The sequence below is a fragment of the Semicossyphus pulcher genome, unplaced genomic scaffold (assembly GCF_022749685.1).
Source record: "Semicossyphus pulcher isolate SPU_LCO1_2020_fin unplaced genomic scaffold, fSemPul1.0.p SCAF_22, whole genome shotgun sequence".
Lineage (NCBI taxonomy): Eukaryota > Metazoa > Chordata > Actinopteri > Labriformes > Labridae > Semicossyphus > Semicossyphus pulcher.
Window position 1 is genome coordinate 18,914,745 of NW_027211696.1, and position 18,387 is coordinate 18,933,131.

The 18,387-nt window shown below is 41.7% G+C and overlaps 1 protein-coding gene and 1 long non-coding RNA gene across 2 annotated transcripts; both read left to right on the forward strand.

Moving 5' to 3' along the window:
• The first annotated feature begins 183 nt into the window (after positions 1–183).
• On the forward strand, positions 184–15,785 carry lin54 (lin-54 DREAM MuvB core complex component). The gene is made up of 14 exons (XM_069673460.1): positions 184–270; positions 3,967–4,743; positions 5,108–5,219; positions 5,355–5,485; positions 6,489–6,644; positions 9,756–9,957; positions 10,040–10,113; positions 10,193–10,387; positions 10,480–10,571; positions 12,291–12,362; positions 12,483–12,585; positions 12,678–12,815; positions 12,907–13,109; positions 14,559–15,785. Exons 2-14 carry the CDS (start codon positions 3,985–3,987, stop codon positions 14,758–14,760), a joined length of 2,439 nt encoding a protein of 812 aa, XP_069529561.1. The 5' UTR covers positions 184–270; positions 3,967–3,984; the 3' UTR covers positions 14,761–15,785.
• An 897-nt stretch (positions 15,786–16,682) lies between these two features.
• LOC138602404 (uncharacterized) lies at positions 16,683–17,673 on the forward strand. The gene is made up of 3 exons (XR_011309188.1): positions 16,683–16,932; positions 17,304–17,354; positions 17,564–17,673. It is a non-coding gene; the product is annotated as an uncharacterized lncRNA (long non-coding RNA).
• The last annotated feature ends 714 nt before the right edge of the window (positions 17,674–18,387 follow it).

The window sequence follows — 18,387 nt, forward strand, 5'->3', positions numbered from 1 at the left end:
ACTAGTAAAAATACTTTTACCTCAGTGGGTATTCTTAAATTAGCAACACTTGTTTATTTAATCATACTTCATCAAAGCGACAATTTCGTTGCTGCTGCTGAAGTTGTGCAGCTGCGCCTTTAAGAAGTACGTAGTAGTGACGTAGGGCGCGGAGGGCGTGGTCGACTTGTGAAATGTCAGGGAGGAATGGCGCTCGGCGCGGTATTTTGAACAATCGCCTTTTCCTTTCCTCGTATTATCTGGAAACGTTGGCCGGCGAGAAAACCTCGGGTAAGCATGACTATGTGTTGGCTTATTCTAAGCTTCGCTACAGTGCATCCAGTAGAAGGCTTTACACTTAAAAATGTGTTCAATGTTGAGGTATATTGTTGTGCTAGCTAGCTTGGGTTAGCGAGCTCAGCAAGTTTGCTAGTACAGTTGTCCTGCCCGCTGGGCTGGTTTGATGAGTCTGATGATGATGATAACGATGATAACGATGGGTAAGGTTAGATACAAACGAAGAGTTCAGAGGCCGGGATATTCCCTGAAAATGATCGATTGCATTATGTTTGTGCTGACACAAAGTTTAAGTGTACTAACTGTCAATTTAATAACATTTGGTGCACATATTATATGAAGCGGCTGCTAAGTTAAGTCACTGCGACCGCGAATGTAAAGTAAAAGCTAACAGAATTGAACACAAAGCAGCGTATTGTTTTATTGTAGTGGTTCAGCGACTTCTGCATGAACAGCTCCTTTTGTATATGCTGTCAAAAATCATAAGTTAGCAGTTATTAGTTAGCACTTTGCTGTTATCTTTTTCCACCTTACATAGCTTAAAACATCGTCCTCAATTAGACGTTTTCTGGTCTTTTAAACGTTATTTTCCGTACACTTGAATTCTTTAAAATAAGACACCAGAATACGCTATTTGTATTTTGTGAGGCCGAGGTAACTTGGCTTATTGCCGCAAAATACAGGCTAATGCTGCATTCATGCGCTCCTCGGATGCTTCTGCTGACTTTGTTGTGTTCATGAGCTTCAAGTCGAAATTAGAAAACACAAGTGACGAAATAGAAAGTAAAGTATGTAAAGATATGTTTATCTTCAGAACTAAACTGGGTTTAGTTACAACCTTTTTACCGTGTTATAATCAATAAATGAGCCAAAAAGTCAATATGCAATGTGTGAATGAATACGTGTGAAAGAAATAAGTTTTACAAATGTTTTTTTTTTTTTACCATCCGTGGCGTTTTGTGGTTAACTAGGCAAGTAAGTGTACAAACATTTTCTCTGTATTGAGCCTTCACGTGTTTTTTCCAAGTCAGAAACAAATTTTTCCAATTACTCAAACACCACGTGAACGCAGTGTAAATTAACGCTATGTTAATCAATAGGTGCTATAGTATTAAGGGCATTGTCTAGTTAAAATGGTCTAATCCAGATGGATGAGTCAAGTGACAGGACATGTACCAGAAACTACTAAATAACTACCACATGAAAGTCAAGGAACCCCATTTCAAACCGGTATCAGCAATATACCCTATCTATAATCATTACTACAACATGCCCTCAGTTCCTTACAATGATACAGTTTATTTTTTATATTTGTATTGAGACATTTAGTATAATCATTCCACCATTCTGTCTAATTTCTATGATTTATTTCTTTATATTTATTCCCATATTGGTTTGTAAATTTCATTGTTTTAAATAAAGTTCAAAGGGGGAAAAAGTGACAGAAGAAATCATTGAAAGCTAGCATTGTTTACGTTGTCAGAGTGCTAAAATAGTTTGTTTCTTGCTCGTAGCACTCAGTCACCAGCAGGTATTATCTCCATTTCTCATGATTTTGTACTATTTTGTGGAGATTTAGTGCGGGTAAGTGTCTTAGCTTAATGTTCATAATATAAAATACATTCCTCCTTCTTAGCAGCTAAGTGTTAGCCGGGCAGCTAACAGAGTTGATGACGATGTAAAAATGGCGGATCTTTCGAAATCCAACCCCGGCCTGAAATAGTAACGCAGCCAGCAAACAGCTTGTCGCTTTTTTCGCACTCTTAACCCTAACTAGGACCACTTGTGTGCAGGTTTAGACTTTAATGTGTGTAGCCCAGCTCTGTTTCTGTGAGTCGCTTTCTTCCGGGGACGTGGGAACAATCAGAGCTGTGTGTATGTGTGTGTGTGTGTGTATGTGTGTGTGTCGGTGTGTGTTATGGGTTAGGAAGGGTTCATATGTGCGTTTCGGTGAATTAATGTTGAGCAGCAGGACAAAGATACGCCTGAGATGATCGGTGAGGCCTAGCTAACCCAGCATCAGCTGTCAGGCTGTGTCAAGATGAGTACAGTCCAAACGTGACTCATAGTCCAGCTCTATATTGATTCAATCTCTCGTTATTACTGACAACTTATTTACAGTTAATCGAAGTGTTTTGCTGTGAGCATGGCTAACTCGGTAGCTTTAACTGCCTTGCTGGTTTTGCTGCCTTGAGCAATAGATCAAAATGTAATTGTGTACTTTTCTTTATTGCATTTAAATTGAACAAAAACAATTAGTAATTTTTATATACGTTATCTACCAAAGATTCCTTGTCAAGATGGGAAGCGAAAATTTAAATATAATAGAGATGCACGATATTGGATTTTTTGCCGATACTAGATATTATGGAAGCCCGTAGCGGACATGCATTTATACTCTTTATTTACTCTGTTTTCCCGTGATTAAGTTATTTCTGTTTGTTTTCTCAAGATCGACTTCTTTTTCTCGTTATCTTGGGAAAACAAAGCTGGTTTTCCCATTATAACAGATTAATTTATCTTGTTATCTCGAGATAACAAAGCTTGTCTTCTCACGATAACGGGATAATTTTCCGACGATCTAGAAAACAAACCAACAGGCTGATTACTGTGATATTACAGAATACGGCATACCATGCTGCCACTGCCTGCACTCATGAGGTAAGATAAGCCTGTTTCTACGGAAGCCCTTAGTGGACATGCAGCCATACATTTATTTACTCTGTTTTCCTGTGATAACGAGTAATCTCTGGTCGTTTTCTCGAGATCTTGACTTATTTTTGTACCATAACGTCAGATGATCATAACTCGTATCCCCAGAGCTGCAAAAGCACAAAACAAACGTAGGAACAGGCTTCACTTACCTCATTAGTGTGGGAGATGGCAGCATGGCATGTCCTGCTCTGTGATATCACCGCACAATATTTTCCAACCCTTCTTGCCGATTTCAATACCGATATATAAGGCACATTTTCTTCCACCTCATTGCAGAGAACATTGATATCATGCCTACTTAATGTCGTGGCCCACTGGCAGATATAGAAATAACATAATACAGTGCTTTTTAAAATGTACACATTCACTGGGCAATATAAGAAAACTACTTAAACTTAGGTTATGTACAAAATGCCATATTTATTTGTCTGTAACATTTTCTTTCAAATAAAACTGTAATATTCATCAACCTTTTTTTAGGGAATCATCGAGCGTTTAGGCAGAATTAAAGCGTTGTTTTATTGGCGGAAAATATCGGCAGATACCGATAACATGCCGATAATAACGTGCAACCCTAAAATATGAAGTTACACAGCCGGGCATATAACATTACAAAAACACTACTAACAAACAGAGGTTAGGCAATAAGGGGCTATAAAGAGCTCAATTGTTTAGAGGAATAATAATAATAAATAATCATATTTCAAAGTTATTTTGAAACATGTAAACAGAGGGTAAAAATTCCAATCTCAGTGTGTCTTGCAGTTCAATCAAAGCTTGCAGGGTGTGAAAGGTAATGAAGAATTCTGCCTGTGATATGTTGTGTAGACGAGGCATCATGATGCACGCCTCTCTCTTAGAAATGTTTCCTAAAAGCTTCCCGTGTCTTCCAACTACAGATTATGTGTTCAGTTGAAAAATGTGCATATTTTTGACAGTGACGATGAAAACTCTTTGTTTATTCTTCTTTAACAGAGAGCTGAGATTTGCATCATGGATGTGGTGTCACCCGAGCTCAACAGCCTCCTTCCTGATGAGATCATGGATACTGAGGCGATTGAGGAGATTCCTCAGTCCCAACCTGACGGCACCACCGCCAAGCCAGAGTCCAGTGATGACACATCGGTCCCGATGGAAACGGATACACCTTTGGGTTCAGAAAATTTGAACCTGTGTTCGGACGTTACATCAACAGAACACACTCAGGCTCTGACCACCTCAATCGCTACGGACTCAACGTTCAGCATAAGCTCCAGCAGTCAGCTTCCTGTCTCGATTTCCAGCACATCCTCACCTCTTCTCACTCTCAAACCAGCCATGGCTACTTCCATAGCCACCACAAAAACTACAGACAGTGTGACCGGGACGAGTGTGACCACCACAAGTGGATTACAGAAGTTCACCACTCCTTTTACCATATCTGCTGCAAACCACCAGATCATTCTCAACAAGGTGGCCTCAGCTCAGGCCTCAGAAGCAGCGAAGGCTGCAGGTACGCAGCCGCAGGTCCTCAAGCAGGAGGGACAGAAACTGTTGGTCACAGCGATAGGAAAGTCGGGGCAGCCTATAGTGCTGCAGATACCCCACACGGGCACCAAGCCGGGCGTTTCACAGACTGCAGGAGACACAAAATCTGCAGCTCCGCAGTTTAAAGTGGTGACTATTGGTGGGCGGTCGGAGCTGAAGCAGGTGATGGGGACTGCCGGCAACCAGCTGACAACGTTACAGGCCCAGCAGCTCAAGACCATGCAGGTAACATTGAGGGGTTTTTTAACCACAAATTATTGCAAAACATTGATTAATGTCCTCTATATTAAAATACAAAGCATGCACATCTGATTCACTGGTGCTTATACGATCCCCTGTATCATTAGCTGGCATTGGGTTTTTGTATGAATGTCTCCACTCATATTTATGATGTTAAGTGTTTATGAGTGTACCCTATAAACTACTCCACTATTTCCCCTCAGTTAGGTTTACTGACTTTAAACAGAACAACACAATTTGATAAAAACACAAAAAGGCTAGAAGACACCGGTGGAGTAATTTTCCTCCAGATAAGATTATTTTAAGATGAAATACTTCTGCGCATAAACCCGACTGAATCTCTGCACAGATTGCGAAGAAAACACCGACATCCACGGCTGCACCGATCAAGTTCATCATCACAAAAACTGTCAACAGCAAAGGTCTGAGTCCTCAGACGTCAGTGTCTCCTGTTATTGCAGGTCAGTTACATTATTGTTCTGTCGTTATTGAACATTGCTGACTTCTTACAGTAACGGAAAAAACAACATAATTTTGCAGTTGTCATGTTTCTACTTTAATTAAGCAACGTTTTCTCTTGAAACTCTTGTTCACAGGTCGGGTCCTGACACAGACTTCCCCGGGGATGCCCGCGAGGACCATCACTCTCTCCGAGCCCCATAACGCGAATATACAAACCATCGCCGGCAAAAAGATCGCTATTTCACCCCTTAAGACTCCCAGCAAGGTAAATTCTACACGCTTAGGGCTGCACGATATGGGAAAACCAAGGTTTTTTAATTTTTTAAATACAGGAGCTGAGTGCACCAGCTGGGTGTTAAAAAAATAGGTCTTATCTCTTACGTCCGACTTAGCTATGACCGACTTCTTAATTTGAATTTACTCCGAGTGCACCAAGCCTGACGCCGGTCGTAGCTGCGCCTGGTCTTATGATGCGTGTCCACGTGAACATTCGAAAAGCGTTGTTACTGTTACCAAGCAACACACGTCTCCACTCGCTAACTTCTCTCTTTGAATGATTGACAGAAGATGTGGATAACAAAACAAAAGTAAAGAAAAAATAACTTTACGGATAGTGAAATGAGGAAACATAAATAAACAAGCATGCTGTTGTCCGATGAACATTTATCGTGTCTCCCGCTCTGTTTTGAAAGGCCATACTGGCACAAAATCAAAGCTCAGTCAGCGCCGCATTTCTGTCCGACACATGCTGCAGCTGAGGAGAGCTCTTTGATTAATTCCAACAGGAACAAAACGAAACCTTTCGATCAAATGTCCGATCACGGATGACTCTCTCGTTTTAACGCCCTTTTAGTCATCCTGTAAAGCAACAAGATGCGCTGCCATTGTGTTTTCCTTTTAGGTTTTGTGATTTACTTTTACCGTTTGTTCTACCGTGGATTTAAGTCCGACTTTCTAAACTTACGCCTGCTCCATCCTAGGTGTAAAACATACACCCATTTAATAAACCTAACGATGCTCCATTGAAGAGGGCCACTAAGTCAGTCAGTATGCAAAACACAAGAACCCTGGACACACCTTCAGGGAAAACAGCCATCATTAATGTAATAACACAAAATGTTTGACAAATCCAAATATGTGAGGACAGGTGTGTTACTTCCTGATTCCAAATGCAGTACAACAAGTTGTCGTGAGCCTCACATTAAGGATGATTGGAGAATATGATCAGACTGATCGTGCTGCACTCTCTGTGTTTGTCTCTCTGTCAGGTGACTGTGGTGTCTGTCGCCTCCCCGAACTCCAACGCCTCCCAGAAGTCTTTGGCGCTTCCTGTTAATGTAGCACTCGGCCAGCAGATCCTCGCAGTCCAGCAGTCCACATCTGCCTCTCCAGTCAAGGTGGCCGCCGGTCAGAACACAGCGCAGGTACGATCACAGTCACTGTTGACATACATAACATCTACATAAAAATGTTGAAGCCTTACGCAGGGACGTGGATTTTTCGTACAGGAAGTGTTCTGGTTTCTGTTTGTAGTACGCTTGTAGTCCGAGTACTATTGACCAATCGCGTATCAGCTCGTATGCAGGAAAAACTGTCAGTGTGGAGAGCGAAAGCAGGTGGAATGTAATCTGCTTTAATGACATCCCGGCTCCCATCAGCCTCATCTGACAAAGATTTCGCTTTTTATTAATCTCCATAAATTCAATTCATCTCCTTGACGCTGTGTCATGAAAGCCCTTCAGATACAGGTACCCTTTAGATTTCCCAACTTCCTTGAACGCATCATAAATGCTGGCTCCTACTTCCGTCTCCTTTTAAAGTCTCTTGAGGACAGACCTGACAAAGCCTCATGTTGACTTGTTCCTAATCTGCATCATGATGTTGTTCTTTCAGCAAACTGAAGAGCCGTTAATTAAAGTAAATCACAAGAAAATCTGTTTCTGTTACGGCTTCATCCCGCTGAAGTAAGCCAGTGTGCCGCCACTGTGTGCAGCGCACGGAAAAGAAAGTCTTGGCTGGAAGTCGTTTATCGCTAAACGCTGGCTAAACCGGAATGCCTGCAAAGTTCACCGTCCCTCCCAGAGGTTAAATCATTGTCAGATTATAGCCGATGGGTTCCAAGATTTGGTACAACTATTTGTTTCACCATTAAATGATGTTGTTTGGTCTAAAAAGATATCAGAAAATGGTGACTCCAGTCTGTATTTTGCTTAATATGTTTAACAATAGTCCAGATCCCAAAAATGTTCAGTTTACTCGCAAACAAACACACAAAGCATAAAAGAGCAGCAAACTCCTGAGAAACAAGAAGCAAGATCCAGAGAATATTCTGCCTTAAACCTCGACTCAATTATTAATCATTTATCAGTGTATCTTCAGCCAATGTTTCTGACTAATTGTTTCAACTTAATTAAACATTTAAAGAGCCCCCATTTCATTTAATTCTATGTTGTAATTTGTCCTTAATTTAGTCTGGAAGTTCTCCTCTTCCAGGTCGAGAGCTGGCAGCTCAATACATTTCACAAACAGAGCGGTTGTGCTGGCAGATGATCTTTCTGCTGTTTCTGTGTTTGTGTTCATTCATTGTGTGTTTAAGTAGCCAATAGAACGCATTAGGTTAGTTCAGAAACTGAAAGTAAATGCCACATGTTCAGTAATGGCTGTCAGCAACAGAGATTAGATGTCATCTATCCTTCTTTGTGGGCGTATGAGAAGTGTGCCTGTGAGTGTTTTCAATTGCTAAGATGTCTTGAATATGTTATTGATGATTATTTTCTCTTTTGCATTTAATATATTCAGTTTAGTTGTTATATATTTACACGTTTGTAAGAAAATATAAGATTTACATTTGTGACACTACAGCCTGAAGTGTTCTCTCTTGTTTTGTTCCAGTTTCACTGTAAACAAGTGAAGATAACGTCTCATTTAAAAGACAATACATCTTTCATTTGTCGAGGAGTTTATCTGTCTGCTTAGCTGTGCTCGGGTCGAACAGTGAGGGCAGAGCAGCAATTTTACACCTAAAGGAAGTGGTAAAAGAAGAGAGGCTTACAGGCCATACCAGCAACATCCATAATGCATTCCCTCTCCAGTAACCTGCTCCTAAGTAGAGCCCTTTACACTACACAGCATTAGATAGCTACTGAATCAAACATAACCGTGTGTAAAGTTGAAAATCAGGAGATGCACGTGTTCGTTTGCAGCCATAAAATGTAATTTCAGTCAGGAGTCTGTTCTGTTTGCCGTCTGGTGTGTGACCACGGACGGTGATTCACATGCAGTCACTGTGTTTAAAAAAGGCTTTATTACTTTCACTTTAATTTGATAAGATAGCAAGACATCCAAACTGAAATGACCTTTGAACCTCGTTAAGGACGGATCTTTTTGTTATTGTTTAAAGAGCATAAATTATATCATGTACAATGTTAGTTTGTATTTAAACTCTTGTTAAGGTCTGGTTTTGGTCTTCATCGGGTTCTTCCTTTAATTATAAAAGCCTGTAATTGTTTGAAACCTTCTTCGGGCCCGATCAGACAGAGCGTGTTCTGCAGGCTGTGAAACGTGAGGCGCACTGCACTGCCTTTTCTGTTGAAACTGTACAGTTAAAAAACAGTTACTGTTGTTAAGGCAACCACCGAATCCTTAGCTGTCATTAACCTAACCGTTATTTTTTAAATGACTAAAGGGCCGCCTCTCCTTTCATCCGATTGGACAATGAGAACAAACGCCCATGACGTCGGAGTTTTTCTGCTTTGAGGTGAAGTTATTTCAGCTCGAGGCGCTCGGAACGTTTCCTCAAAAATGCGTGGCGCTCTGCAACGCAAAAGCAGCGCACAACAAGCCTCTCATTGAAAACAATGACTAAAAAGCCCCCAGCTGCTAAAACACGCTCTGTTTGATCGGTCGCTTAATCAAACACAGTTTTACTTATAATTGGAGAGAAACCTCAAAGCAAGGAGCAGTCTGTGTGGCTTTTTAAATTTATGGTATAATAAGTAGGATTTTTTCAACACATTCAAACTGGGCCCCTCCTCCTGGGCTCCTTGTCACCAGAAGCTCACTCTCTTGTGCGAGAACACGCCCACCCCGCCGAGCTAACGCTCTAGCATGCAAACCGCCGGTTAGCTTGTCCTACCCGGTTTAAGGCACCTACCTGTCCAACAGAAAGAAGGCCGACTCTGCATCACTCTGTCGCCATGTTCGCCGGTCTGAATGGGGCCCAGTTGCTAATGTGAACCACTCCCACACTCACCTGTACGCTGTGATTGGCTCAGGGAACCACGACAGCGCCCCTCCTGAAAACGTCCCGTGCAAAGCAAAACAACAGAATAGATGCAGAGGGAAGGGTCTCACAAGGGTCTGCACACACACTCACCGGCACACATGTAGAGAGGCCCAGAAGAGATGATTTATATTATTTATTTATTTATTTCTAGGAAATCCTGCTTATTATACCTTTAAAGCCTTATGTGTGTTAAAGTTAGAAGATTGAACTATAGCTTATAATATATCTCCTGTTGTTTCTGAACTCACAGAATATGAAACCGGTCCAGTCTGTGGCTGTGGGAGGAGTGGCCGGCTCCCAGTTCAAGACCATCATCCCTCTGGCCACCCAGCCCAACGTGCAGCAGATTCAGGTGCCGGGCAGCAGGTTCCACTACGTCCGCCTGGTCACAGCGACCACAGCGAGCAGCACGGGACAGCCCAGCCTCCCCAGCACCAGCTCCATACAGACAGGTAGACTCACCTTTTGAGCGTATTTCTTATGAAGCACCTTGTGGCTCTTCTGTGGAAGCTTACGATGCTTTATGTCCCACAGCTAAACCGATGGTGGTCAGCACAGGAGCCGTCAGGATGTCGGTCCCCATCATCCCAGCACAGACCATCAAACAGGTAACTTCTCTAAAGGCTGTTTTATGTTTAAATTACCTCTCTGTGAAATGTCTGACTAATGGAGTATATCTCCGCGCAGGTGGCCCCAAAGCCTCTGACATCAGCAGCAGTCGTAACCACCACTCAGACCCAGCAGCGCCTCATCATGCCTGCCACCCCTCTGCCTCAGATCCAACCCAACTTCACCAACCTCCCCCCGGGCACCGTACTCGCTCCGGCTCCAGGAGGCGGGAACGTGGGCTACGCAGTGGTGCCAGCACAATACGTCACACAGGTTAGTAGAGTTGCTGTTGTGATTGCTTATTTAAATCTACGACTATTTGATCTGAATGTTTTTAATGTTTGTGTTATCCGCCTTTCTTGCAGATCCAGCAGTCGCCGTTTGTGACCCTCGCCAGCAGCTCTGGTTTCCCTGCGACTGCAGGAGTTCAGACTCAGGCCAAGCTGCCACTCAACGGGTAAGAAGGCTCAAACTGCAGTTTTTATTTGATGTGGGTCAGAACAACTTACACACACATAAAAACACAAAGAAATTAAAACAAAATAAAAACAATGAAAAACAGTTAAAACAATAGAAGACAATAAAAGCCAGCATCTCAAACTGAGTTAAAAGCCAAAGAGAAAAATGTGTTTTAAAAGAGGATTTAAAAACAGGAAGTGAGTTGACCTGCCTAATGTGCAAAGGCAACTCATTCCAGAGTTTTGGTGCAGCAACTGAAAAAGCTCCGTCCCCTCTCGACTTCCTCTTCGTCTTTGGGACGATTAACAATGACTGATCTGCTGGCGTGAGGGAGCGTGAGGGAGCGTACGGCTGGAGCAGGTCTGACAGATACTGTGGGGAATAACTGAAGCATAAGGGCCTGTGTCCACTAACGCCGCTTTTCGAGCTGGCGGCGCCCACGACCTCATTTTCAGAGCGCTTCTCACCGGCGCTTCGTGTTGCTAGGCTATGAAAGTTGTCTGGCGGCACTTCGGCTAGAACCTTGGTTTGGCTGAAATCGACCAATCGTCATTCACCTCAGGCTGCCTTCTTGCACTAGTCTGTAGTCAAGTTGTTTTGTCGATTTAACTTACCATTCCGAATCCTCCTGGCGATTGTGGCTCGTACAAGGCCGAAATAACCGATCCTAGAGCAGCCATGTATTCTACAACTTTGGAGTGCGGCTGCTCTCCCACGTGGGGGAGGGGCTACACGGTCACTCCAAATACTGTCAGCCAATCGTGGCTAAGGTCTGACCTTTAAATGGCAAAGCGGCTTGTTTGTTTCAGGAGGAAGGAGAGGCTCCGAAAAATTATTAAATTAAAATATGTATTCAATTTTCAAAACGAAACAAACTGATAAAGTGATGCAAAAACACATCGGAATAATAGACAATTGATTGTTCCCTTTAAATATTTTGCTTAAAAACTACTGTTTAAATCACATTGTATGAATTTAAATGGAATGCAATGAAAGATTTGTTGTGTTACCAAAAAAAGCCTGAAGTGCACCTCCGCGGCCAGCTCGCGCCCTGCAGCGATCGTTTCGGCGTCTGGTCTATTTTTTCCGCGAGCTGCAAGCGATCGCGTCAATCCTGGTAGGAAGTCGCACATGAAACGAGAGAATCCGGTCAATTTTCAAAATAAAACACCGCGATTGACAAATGCGATGTTATATTTGTGTGCTTTTATATATTTGTCAGTATCTAAACAGAGCGCGAGAGAGATGAAGATACACGCATGCGCACACAGACACACACACACACACACACACACACACACACACACACACACACACAAGAAAGAAAGAGAGAGACACAAAGTGGGCTTGCTATAGGGGGTGGGGGCGGGGTGTCAAAACACACACTCAAACAGAGAGAGAGAACATGATGAAAAAACAGCTCCAAATGTGAGTAAACGGCAGCTGAGGAGCAGAGGCGCTTGTTGACCGGCGCTGAGAAATGCCCGTCTGGTGTGAACAGAAGTGCTCCGGTTTGCGCGCGATTTTCGTTGCGCAGCGCTTCCTCGTCCGGTGTGTCCCCGGCGTAAGATGTAAATTTCAGGCCATGGACTTGTTGCAAGCTTTCCCTCCCTGAAATCTCACGTTGAAAACAAAATATAAAGATCAACTGTTTTCCTTTTTTGTTGACTGTTTTCTTTTTGATCTGAAATTTATGAAAGTTATTACTTGCTCACAGCTTATCGACGGCAGAAACAACTTCAAGGCCGAGGAAACCGTGCAACTGCACCAAGTCACAGTGTCTCAAACTGTAAGTTGTTTTTTTTTGTATGTTAATGTGGCCTGACCTGATTCGTACACTGAGCTCCAGTTTCAATAAAGTCTCATTCAAGGTGTTTGTTTAAGAAGACCTCTTGTTTCCCTCCCTCAGATACTGTGACTGCTTCGCAAACGGAGAGTTCTGCAATAACTGTAACTGCAATAACTGCTTCAATAACCTGGAGCACGAAACGGAGCGTCTGAAAGCTATAAAGGTAAAGTGGAGGTTTGTGAACGGTGTTGTTGACCGAGCTGCTTCCTGCCACATGGGGCAGATCAGGATGAAATCGTGTTATTTGTGTTGCAGACGTGTTTGGACCGGAACCCAGAGGCCTTCAAACCTAAAATCGGTAAGGGCAAAGAGGGAGAGTCGGACCGCCGACACAGTAAAGGCTGCAACTGCAAGCGATCGGGCTGCCTGAAGAACTACTGCGAGTGCTACGAGGTCAGGCGTCCTTCACTGCTTTGTATTAAAAGGCTCTTTTCACTTTTATCGACCACTTACAGTCCTGTATTTCTTTCCTTTCACCACAAAGGCGAAGATCATGTGCTCGTCCATCTGTAAGTGCATCGACTGTAAGAACTTTGAGGAGAGCCCGGAGAGGAAGACGCTGATGCACCTGGCTGACGCAGCAGAAGTGAGGGTGCAGCAGCAGACGGCAGCGAAGACGAAGCTGTCGTCGCAGATCTCAGACCTGCTCATGAGGACGACGCCGGTTATTTCAAGTGGAGGCGGGAGGTAACGAGGAATAAGCCTTTCCTTTATTATTTTAAGAGCTTAAGTTGTCTATTAAGATTTTGAGGATTGATTGCTGCTGTTACCTACTGCAAGTCAGTCCATAACACACGGTCAAAACATTATTACAATGGTTAAAGCAATGTGAAATATCCATGGCTTAAAACGCATCAAATATAGCTCAGAGGTTAAAGCTGTTAAAGGGCCAGTTCACCTATTTTTCAACCTCAGTCCTATCATGTTGTTATGGGGAGCTAATGCCATTATGGTGCCTTTTAGAGGATGCTATCCGCTTCTCCAATTGGTTCCTTTCAGGGGGAGGGGTGCAATGCACGCTGGGTGTTGTAGGAATGTAGAATGGGCGAAACCACGAGCTGTTTGTACAACTTTCTCCACAGCTATGGCGCCAATTTCAAATATTACTGCTTCTATCGATTACAGAGAACACCAGCTTTGACTGACAGCGGCTTTTTCCAGGGTAGAATTGCTCCTTTAAAAACACATCGTTACTTTCAGGACAAAACATTTTTAAAATGTTAAAGCAAGGTCCAAGAGAAAGCTTAAAGAGCATTAAAGGAAAAAGATATAGGTAAGAGTTAAAAGAAAAAGTCCTGTAAAGAAACACATTGACAACCTGCAGCTTTGTGAATTGTTATTACAGACTGGATAAAAGATTTGTTTCCCTAATTGTAGAAAAATTGTGAAATAAAATTTAGAATTGCAAATACTTAAAGGAGCGATTCGCCCCAGTCAAAGCTGGTGTTCTCTGTAATCAATAGAAGCAATATTATTTTAAATTGGCGCCATAGCTGTGGAGAAAGTTGTACAAACAGCTCGTGGTTTCGCCCATTCTACATTCCTACAACACCCAGCATGCATTGCGCCCCTCCCTCTGAAAGGAACGGCCCAGCAAGAGACGCTCGAGTGAAATACTACTACTCACTGCAGGCAACGGCTCAAAGCGGGACAGAATCTGAAATACAAGAACATACCGATGGGTCGTCTAAAACATCTTCAGGTCTGCAGTCTACATTTCAGACCTGACGATTTTGAACGAGACATGACAACAGAGGCGGCGTCCTAGATTGAGGAAGTGTAGTTTAGCGAGCTCCCTGGCCTCCGCCAGATGACGCGTTATACGTAGTCTGGTGGAGGTTTTCCAGGGCCCATTGGAGAAGCGGAGAGCGTCCTCCAAAGGCACAGAGCGAACTTGCATTTATTTCCTACTGTAATGGCATTAGCTCCCCATGACAGCATGATAGGACAGAGGTTGAAAAGCGACGAACTGGCCCTTTAAGATACAAGTTATCGAAGTTACTGTAGTGAAAATCGTTAACCTTGTAAAACCTTAGCCACTCTAAAGATTAGTTAAGTCTATCTAAAAATGTATCAGCTCTACTGACAGATAATGATAGCTGATGACATCAAATTTTTCCTTTCCTTTCCCCGCAGGCTGCCGTACACGTTCGTAACAAAGGAGGTGCTTGAAGCGACGTGCGAGTGTCTGCTGGAACAGGCCAAAAAGGCCGAACAGACTCATCAGCCTCAGGTGGAGGCGGAGCGGATGATCCTGGAGGAGTTCGGACACTGCCTTATGAGGATAATCAGCTCGGCGGGGAAAGCCAAAGCAGACTGTGCCTCTATCAACTGTTAGACTGTGGCTCCCCCCCGCCCTCTGACCTAACACGCCCCAGCTGTGGGGGCCGAGCAGCATGGATTACACTCTGTCTCGGACCCCCGGGGGTTTCTCTCCTGCAGGGGAACAGGTTGTCTCCCTCGTCAAAAGGCAGAACAATGGCCTGACAGGAGATTCCCCCGCCTCGACAGCTGGAATAATAAACATGGAGCAGCCGTTTGTGCTGTTCCCCCTCTTTAACTGAAGGACTAATGGACAGAGCAGCAGCCTCTGATGGACCTTCAAACCTGTTCTGTTCACCTGAATTAAATGGACAGATGTGACTCTCAGAAAGGTGATCAGGAATTTAAACATCTCTTCACTTTGTTTTCCCTACAAGGCTCCGTTTCTCCACCTCCTGTTCTTCCATTTATTCTTTTCTTTTATTCTTTCTTTTATTTGAGGTTTTCTAAAAAGGAATCCCGGTAAGGTTTTATGTAATCAGTATATTTGTGCTTACAGTAGACATGTTATCTTTTGATATTTATTTTGACAAGTATTTGTAATCATTGTGAGCGCTAATATTGTGTTGCTTATAGTGCTGCAAATTGTTTATTAATTATTAATTAACCAAGGCTAGGCTAAATTGTTTAAATGAGAATGAGTAGAGGCAATCTTAAGGATTTACCCTGAAATAAATTTGTAATTTGAACACACACACATTATGCATTATGCACACACACAGCACAATTCAGAATAGTTGGAATATGGCTAGATCGGCAGAGGTACAAGGTTCTCTTGGTGCTGTTTTCTGTCTTTATTAGTCACATTCTTCCTGTACATTAAAAACACGATAAATGGAAAAAATAAGCGAGGCTTATTTGACTCGTTGAATGATGTTTCCAGCTACAGGTAAGCAGTTTAATGGACACGTGAATAAAGAGAAAATTACAGTTTCCTGATCCGTCGACGGCTGGTTTGATGTCAAAATGGGAAAAATGAGGAGCAAATAAGGAAGCGAACATTCATCTTTGACACTTTGTAGCCAGAAAATCATCTCATAAGTCATTAGCATTAAAAGAGGTCTGAATTTCATGTCTTTTCACAATCTATCGATAAATTCTTTAGTGTATTAAATGGCTTATAGTTTTGAAAAATGCTCTATTTCCTCTAATGTCCTCAAATTGCCAACCAGCAGTATAAGCAGTTTCTTTGGTAGCACTTTATGTTAAGGTTCTCGCGTTAGTTAATAGGTGATAAGATCCTTTTAAGTCCTTATAAGATGCTTATAAACATTAAATACATGTTAATAAGACTATATAAGTGCATAATAAAGGTGTTTTTTTAATGCTAAATAAGGGACTATTCTCACTATAGATCCAGTAACTGCAAAAAAGCTTAATTAACTGTTAATAAGCGCATAGTTAATTTCTAATTACTGCATAATAAAGGTAAGTGAGTAAGACTGAGTTTGTAATGCTATTATAAACAATAATGAGAAACTTAAGAAAAAATAAATATAACAATAAACATGATTGTGATACTATTATTAACAATTAGTTTTAACATATTTAATGTTAATAGGCATCTTATAAGACTTAGTTACCTATTAACTAAAGCTTATCAAAAATACCTTGATATAAAGCGTTACCCACACTTTATTTATAATCATAAATATCAGCTGCATCCAGCAAATGTTTGCTTGAAAAATTACTAGAAACGATTGATTAATTACCAGAATAATCGCTGATAACTTTTCTTCGATCGACTAATCAATTAATTGTTCCACCTCTAGTTACGCGGTCCTGGCATCGTGTTTGTCAGCTCGCTGGAATAACTAGAGGCACAAATAAACTCTCACCAGACCTGAGAGTAGAGTGTGTTCAGCCCATGCAGTAGGCGGCGGTAACGCACAAAAATCTAAAACTGATATTTAAACCAAACGAAGAAGAAAAAGGGCGGAGGCAAGTGTAGTCGAAGATCAGCGTTAGCACGTTGAAGTTCCTTGGGGAAAGATAAGATATGGTACTTCGGTTTTAGCTAAAAGTATTGCAGTGTGCAAGATGTGTACTTATGTAACAAATGTAGTCAGAATGCGCAGTTAGCAAGTTCACTCTCCTCTTTTGAGCATGATTTTGAAACGAGGTTTCGTTCAGTAACGTTAGCTGAATGTGTGTCTTTGCACGTGGGGCATCCTTTTTCCTTAATCAGGTGAGTAAATAAATAAGTCTTTTAATAACTAGCTTTTGGTCTAAATTGGCGCTTAACGGTTTAACCCCGCCACCACCAGAGCACGTGGTCCCGGAAGCCAGCATGTTCCATTGTGAGAGGTATGCGTCACACCAAAGTCTTATTAAAAATGTAGACATTTGGTGTGAAGTCGTTTGCAAACGATGATTTATATGCCAACAGAACACAACTCAAACCTTTTCAACAGTGTAAGCACCAATTTATAAATTCGGCACACATCCTTAACAGTTTACACTTGGTGTACACTTAATTTTTGTAATGTATTTAGGTAGTTTGTATGGTATTATATCAGATTAACAACATCTAAATATGTAAATATCTCGTTTCTACAGGTCAACTGAACTGAATGGCAGTGAAACGTGCAGTGTGGATCAGACATGCATGTAAGTAATGCTTACGTCCTGCTGTCCTGTGAATAGCCATCCCAATGATTATACTAATCACTACCCATCTGACCCATTCATACGTCTGGGGGAGATTATTCATGAAAATATAAATGAGGGTTTTGGCATTTATTCTAAAACTGAAGAGATTGCTGGTGTGGTGTGAACTTAACTTTTCAGCTAACTTTAAACTTGCTTCATTCTTTCAGGGTCGACTTGCTGAGATGAAAGTGAGTTCCGGTAAAGTCTTGAGACAACTACATCTGCAATAAGCACTTTACTGGTTTGACTGGTTTTTATTTCAAGTTATTATTTCCTAATAAACACTGATTGTGAAGCAACGTTGGTGTGTTTGTGTGTGGTTTTTGGATGGTGGGGTATTATTATTTAATGTTTAAGGTAGGCTTGTATATATTAATGTTGTGTTTAATACTTGTGCATGGAAAGCAAAGTTAAACTGGAGTCAAATTCCTTGTATGTGTGCATACCTGGCCAACAAAGCTGATTCTGATTTGTGGGGAAACCAGAGTTGCCTTTTTTATTTTAGGTGTATTGGCTTTCAATACAGGGGAACAAGGAACATCACATTTTTAGTCAATTTGAAACCAATTTTACTACTTTAACCTTCACTCATACTATTTTACTTGGGTACAATATAGAGTTAATTGTATTTAACTTGAATATCTCTGTTTAATGCTACTATTCACTCCCAACATTTCATAGATAGTTATTGTACTTTTTCTCTACTTGACTGACTGACATTTGGACTTATTGATAAGAATATGTCTAAGTGGGACTCCTGGTCAACTCTATACTTAGACATTTTAATTTACATATTTATAGGCCCAAAGTTGTCCAAATGAACACATTACAGAGATTTTTCTACCTACAAAGCATTTTTTATAAGCATAAAATTGATAAACTTGATTTAAAGAAGTTTTATTATTCTATCCCATCCTTGAGCAACATTGCTTATCCTCGCCAAATGTTTGGTATACGATGCTATTTAATTTGCAAATAGTCATAGAGATGT